Below are 6080 nucleotides of genomic sequence, written 5' to 3'. Positions count from 1 at the left end.
GCAACATAACAAAGGTAGCAATGCTCAGCAGCAAAGGCTCGAGTGACATATTGTATTCGCTGGAGAGAATATTCCACATAAGAAAAGGGCAGCAAAGGAAGATGAAATGACATTGCTTCCCTTGAAAGTAGATGTCAGCCCTCAAATAAGAGGCTCATGAGGGGCAGACATTACTTTCAACAAACTGTTGTGCCACTGAGGTTAATTTGCGAGACAAAAGTGGCCTCAGGGCCATTAAAGACGTTAATGTTTGTTAGATGCTGTTATTCTGACAAGAGCTATGAGATACCTCAATGTTTTTGTAATATCTGAAAATTTTTGTACAACGAAAGGAAAGAACTAATCTTTGGTCATTTTTCCTGCTGTATACTAACCTGTTTACTACCTAGATCTGATTGTTAATTCTCTCCTCTAGCTGTTACACATTTTTTTGCCACTTAGTTACAAGAATTTGGTGTTAGATCAAGATAACAACTTCTGCCTGATAAGTTAGAGTATTCTCATTATCTGATTGCTGAACAATATATGGACATTATAGGGAGAAGTTACATGTCAATCACTTCTGGGAATTCAAGGGTTAAGCAGGCTACAAAGGAAAATTTCAAAAGTCATAAAATTAAAAATATAAAAAATTATAGAGACAAATGTGACACAATTCTTATTCAACAATTTTATTTCAAATTTCTCAAACTGTTAAATTTTTGAAGACAACACCAAAATAGTGTCTTCATTTTTTTCCATTTTAACTCTTATCATCCTCTGACAGTATCCAATGACAATGATTTTGATAGTTACCATAAAGAAATAATTTTCATTTAATGAAAAGAAGTAATAAATTATTTATTTAACTCTTCAAGGGTGAAATATTCAAAAACGCGAATTCACTACCTGCCACCTTTGAACCCATAAATTGTAGATTGTTCAAAAACCAGTTTTCTAATTACATTATGACTGAGGATGTCAATGTTTTGGCACTTAAATTATCACAGAAACATAGACAAAAAATGAAAATATTTCAAACCAAGTTTCTGAGAAATATGAAAATCATTGCCTTCCATGAAGCTCTATTACCCTGGAGTTTAACTTGTACAAATTCCCCATAGTTTAATTAACACATCATGTAAACTGGTTTTCCCTGTAGGATCCTCCAATAATAAAAAAAGAAACTCAAATTCAAGTCTACATTAAAATGTTTGAAATAACATTTGCCATTAAGGGTATTAGACACTGTATGATGCATTAATTATTTTTAATTTGATTGACATTTATAAGTGATTTTGTTTATTTTATACATAACCAAACAAACATGTATGCCACATATGCTTTATCGCCCCATATATGGCACCATTCCACATCCTTATAATGGGACATTGAGTGTGTGTTTCCTTTAAATGAGCCGAGAGTTGTGAGTGGGAGTTACCTGAAGCATTGTAGTAAAATCATTAAAATCAGGTGAATAAATTCTGAGTTAATAGGGAAGCATGGTACAGCTTTTTCACATTTTCGACAAGGGCCCAAAGTTCACTTCTTTCCAAAGTCACCATTTGTCAACCTAAAATCTAAAAAAATGACACCCCAATATGAAATTTTAGTTGCCAAATTGTTTTTTACATGGCACAGGGATTGAATGGTTGTTGCGTGGAGAGAAGAGAGTCTGCACATTACCTATCCACCTTATTGCTTTCCTCGATGATGACAATCCCTTTATAAAATGAACCCATATTAACCAAGACAAACAAGTTAGTGTGGAGGCAATTGCTTCCAAAATTCTCACAGCAACTTGCTGTTCTCCATATTGACTGTTTTTGTTTTTATTTGAATGCTTTTTTATATAATAATTATATATACATATATTTTTTCCGAGCTGATCTTCACAAAAAAGTGATAAACACTCAATGTGGCAGAAATAAAAATTTCATGCCCCTTGTAGGCAGTGCCTAGTTTATGCTGCATCAGTAACGAAATGAAGCAGCCCCATCTGTATGACAAGTTATAAATTTACAAAGTATAAACTTCCTGTTCCTACATTTTGGATTCAAAATATCATAATTTGAAGGAAGGATGACCTGGCATATCAGCTCATCTGTGGCACAGGGATCGAGAGTGGCCTTGAAAGTCTTTCAGGAATATATAGCTTCTCCAGCACATGATTCAGACCTTTTAGAGCCTAATAAAAAAAGTAATTAAAAAAAATTCATAAAAAAGTGTTTTTCTGCAATGCTGTATAATAGTACAAACTTACTGACTGAGTGGGAGAGGCTGGGCAGGAAAATATTTGGCTCATGATTGTGACATATGGACTGAGTGCAGAGAGGTCAAAGCCTTGTGAATGACAGCCATATATTCTTGCATCCAGCCTGAACTAACTCAGTCATACAGCCTTTGCTCTTTCTTTTCTTTCCTTCCTTCTTTTCTGCCTGCAGCTGCCTAGGTCCTCCCTAGGTTTCTATCTGTGCCCATGATCTCATGTACCATAAGTGTCACATGATAAACCCTGTTATGTTCCATCCAATACACTTAAGTTAATGTGTTTACCTTTTTTGTGACAAGAAATACAGTTAACTGTAACAGGAGTGGTATTCAAACAACATACCTTAGATGAATTTGATTTATATCTTTCAACTCCAAATCTTTCAACTGGTCTTGCAAAACCAAAAATACCACAAGATATCCAAGATTCTTTCTTGCACATTGTCCTTAATAAAAAAAAGGTTAAAACTTTAAATACTAATCTTAACTCATTAATTAGAATTTCAAATTTTTTTAGTATCAAAGCCAGCGTATTATGAAATTGAAAATGTACGCTCCTACAGTTAGTTCTCTGTCAACCTTTAACTCCTGTGGGTGACCAAGACAGAATTTCTCCTTACAATATCAATATAATATTAAGAAGACAAGTGATGAGAATAAAGACAATCCACCAATAAATTAGGGGATTGTTAGTTGATCCAATACCAAATTCTTCAAACTAACAAACAACTTTCTATGACAGATAGTAAGGAGAATTAGTACTGAGATCATGGGAGTGAAAGGGTTTTTGATTTTCCCTCCAGTTATGGCAACATTCTTACATCAGATCTCTTCAGGACATATATAATAATAACCCTCACCCAGACTGCTAACAACAGGAACAGAATAAAAGCATTATCATTTGATTCTTACCATTCTTTGTTGTTGGGATGTACTGAATAAACACACTTTTCTTCTACCACCATAAGTCTTGTAAATGTGATATTTCTTGTATATGTTGTAAGAGTTTTGGCCTCTGGGTCAACAACAGATTCCTCCACAATACACGCTACCCTGGAATTTACAAACTAAAAAGCAAAGGAAGGGAAAAGATGATGAAGATTGATTCCATTCAAACTCTGCTTGCAAAGCAATTTTTAAAAATGAGCATAATTGGTGTATCTTAATCTAGTTCTGTCACCATTTTGATAACACTGAACCAATATTAAATGTTTAATCATTTGTCTCACAACTTAGAGTTACCGGTATTATCTATTGCAGAGTCTAGATGATATTTAACCCTTTAAGTCCCACTGGTGACCGAGACAGAATTTCTCCTTACACTATCAATATGATATCAAGCGGGCAATAATGAGAATAAAGAAAAAAATTAATTAGATTTATATAATATAGAATGGAATATAGAATATAGAAGCGATCCTCCCACTTATGAAAACTACTGAACTAGTGGTTGAAATAAGCACATACATGATTTTCATATATTTCCAGTCATTATTCGCCATGTGAAAGGTTTATTTGGATCCAACATAATGACCAGCTACCATTTGGCTTGTTAGCTCAGTTGGTAGAGGACTGCACCAGTATCACAGAGGTCATGGGTTCAAATCCTGCACAGGCCTGAATTTTTCTTCAGGCCTTATTTCAAAAAGTTTAGTATTATTCAAAACTGCAAGGATTGCATCTTAAGTGTGTATTTGCAGTTATGAACAATACTGATCTATGTTTTTTGCTGTTCATATATCTTGAGTTATTGCATAACCCATACTTTAAAATTTTGTCCCCAAGGTGAAGTAAAAATTGTTTCTTACCCTCTCTGCCCATCTTGGTAGACTGTTTGTCTTTGTGATTAGTTTTTTAGTAACTAGCTTGTTTCCTTCTACTGATCTGAAAATAACAAATAACCACAAAAATTACCTCAGAAAATAGTCAGAAAGGAAGGACTATTGATTTTAGATTTTACTCTACTTTACTTAACCCTTAAACCCTTTAAAGTGACTGGCATCTAATTTCTCCTTACAATATCACCCCTGAATAGAACATTAAGGTCATGAGAATAAGGGAAATGATCAACAACTTAAGAAGCTCTTGATTGTTAAGCAAATTCTCCTTTTCAGAACCTTAAGAAATGTATAGAGAAAGTATGGAGAATATGCATACTGATGTTAGGGTGTGAAGGGTTAAATTTGTAAATATTCGGCTCATGCTCTCATTTTGAGCCTTGCAAAACCTTTAACGAATTTCTTCACACTCTACAACTCAAAAATGCAACAATAAAATTTAAAAAAATTATATTTTTAGACAATCTGTTTGCTTTTTGTCTTCAAAATTGAACTAATTTTTTTGCAATATTTCCCATGCATTTCCATGACCCAAACTTGAATTCTGTGACTTTTAAAGCCTGATGAATAACATTATAAAACTCCTGGCCTGTTCCTTGTTAAGGGCATCAAATCTGAATGTTTGCAAAATGCAAAATATACAGTAATGCCAGTTGTATTGTAAAATTTATCATTCAATAATTCCCATTCAACTTGGTTTCTTGAGAGTTGACAGAAACAAAATGGTTTCCAATTAGAAAACTCTGCAATGATTTGCCTCATATAAAAAGGTGTAAGAACATATCATTTTTCCCCAACTATCGTGTTCAAGAAAAGTGAAAAAATATTGATATCCTGAGAAACAAACAGCAACAAGCATTGTACCTGTAAGCTCAGGTTTGAATGACAAAAAAGATTTCAGTACCAATATCGAGGAGAAAAAAAGTACAATTTTAACCAACTCGATCCTTAGCAAAGACACGCATTTTAAGCAGATTGTTTCAAGAATACTGCAAAAGAATGTATCATGGGAAAGTAAAACATATGCTCATCTATCGAGTTACCCGAGGATGAGCCCAAAAAAAAACAAATTAGGCAGGGTAACTTAAACGCGTTCAATGTCAATTGACGTCACCAATGTACTAGATCACAAGGCTGCATGTGGTAGGTCACGATGCTTTTACTACTACTAAAAAGTGCCAAGATTTCACCAGAACAAAAACACAAATGATTCCAGAAATAAGATATCCTTCACGTGTAACAAAAAGTAACAATAAGCTGACGGAAAATACGAAGAGATATCCACCTGCTTACGATGTCCTCAGACAGCACGTGTCGACTGAACGGGTTTGGATACCGTGTCCAAAAAGCGCTCGTTACTTGATTCCAGTTAAATCTAAAAATGCCAAAATAACGACAAATGTTATTTATTCCCGTTGCGAAAGCTTTCAATAAATTTCAAGGCGAATATCACTTACTTGAGCAAGCAATCCGTGCAGTAGAACTTCATCGCGTATGCAGGAGTTATAAATATTTCGAAAGAAATCGACTAATGCCAGGTCTCCCCAGACAACGGTATCCAGTTTCCGCGCGATCACAATTCAACCGAGCAAAGACTGGGTTTGAGAGGGCGTCGAAGAGGCGTAGAAGTTGTTACTTGACTTAAACTTCAATAAACTATATTTTTTCCAAGTGGTAAACAATCTCTGAATTTTCCTGACGGTACAGATTAAAGGGTGTATAGTATCGATGAGAGAAATGGGCTACTGCTTCGATTTCAAAGCTAAGGTAACTAAGATTCTTGTAAAACTGCCGTCTTAAGTGAGCTTGTTTAATGGGTTTTTAGTCACGTTTGCTTTTAACAAAGGGAACGAACTGAAGAGGATATCCTCTAAGATCAGTTGTGATCTAAGGAAGTAAAATTTCTCTCAGATGTGAAGTCGAGGATCGACCAACAGTTTTATAATTTCCGAAGCGTTAATTGCAAGACTGCATCGTGAAACAAACATTTTA

General features: G+C 34.6%; 1 protein-coding gene across 1 annotated transcript; it reads right to left on the bottom strand.

Annotated features, from left to right (window-relative positions):
* Window positions 1–1386: 1386 nt before the first annotated feature.
* On the bottom strand, window positions 1387–5602 carry LOC131797431 (PRELI domain-containing protein 1, mitochondrial-like). Its single transcript, XM_059115057.2, has 6 exons — window positions 5546–5602; window positions 5374–5463; window positions 4059–4134; window positions 3163–3317; window positions 2594–2696; window positions 1387–2167 (listed from the first exon to the last, which is right to left on the bottom strand). Exons 1-6 carry the CDS (start codon window positions 5575–5577, stop codon window positions 2075–2077), a joined length of 549 nt encoding a protein of 182 aa, XP_058971040.2. The 5' UTR covers window positions 5578–5602; the 3' UTR covers window positions 1387–2074.
* Window positions 5603–6080: the final 478 nt, after the last annotated feature.

The sequence above is a fragment of the Pocillopora verrucosa genome, chromosome 13 (genome assembly GCF_036669915.1).
Source record: "Pocillopora verrucosa isolate sample1 chromosome 13, ASM3666991v2, whole genome shotgun sequence".
NCBI classification, from domain to species: domain Eukaryota; kingdom Metazoa; phylum Cnidaria; class Anthozoa; order Scleractinia; family Pocilloporidae; genus Pocillopora; species Pocillopora verrucosa.
This window is presented reverse-complemented; position numbering and strand designations above follow the sequence as displayed.

Coding starts and splice junctions, on each gene's coding strand:
- LOC131797431 (XM_059115057.2), bottom strand. CDS start 5,577: ATGAAGTTCTACTGCACGGATTGCTTGCTCAA. Junction 5,464..5,545: donor TGCACGGATTGCTTGCTCAA/GTAAGTGATATT, acceptor TGGCATTTTTAG/ATTTAACTGGAATCAAGTAA. Junction 2,697..3,162: donor CATCCCAACAACAAAGAATG/GTAAGAATCAAA, acceptor TTTTTTATTAAG/GACAATGTGCAAGAAAGAAT.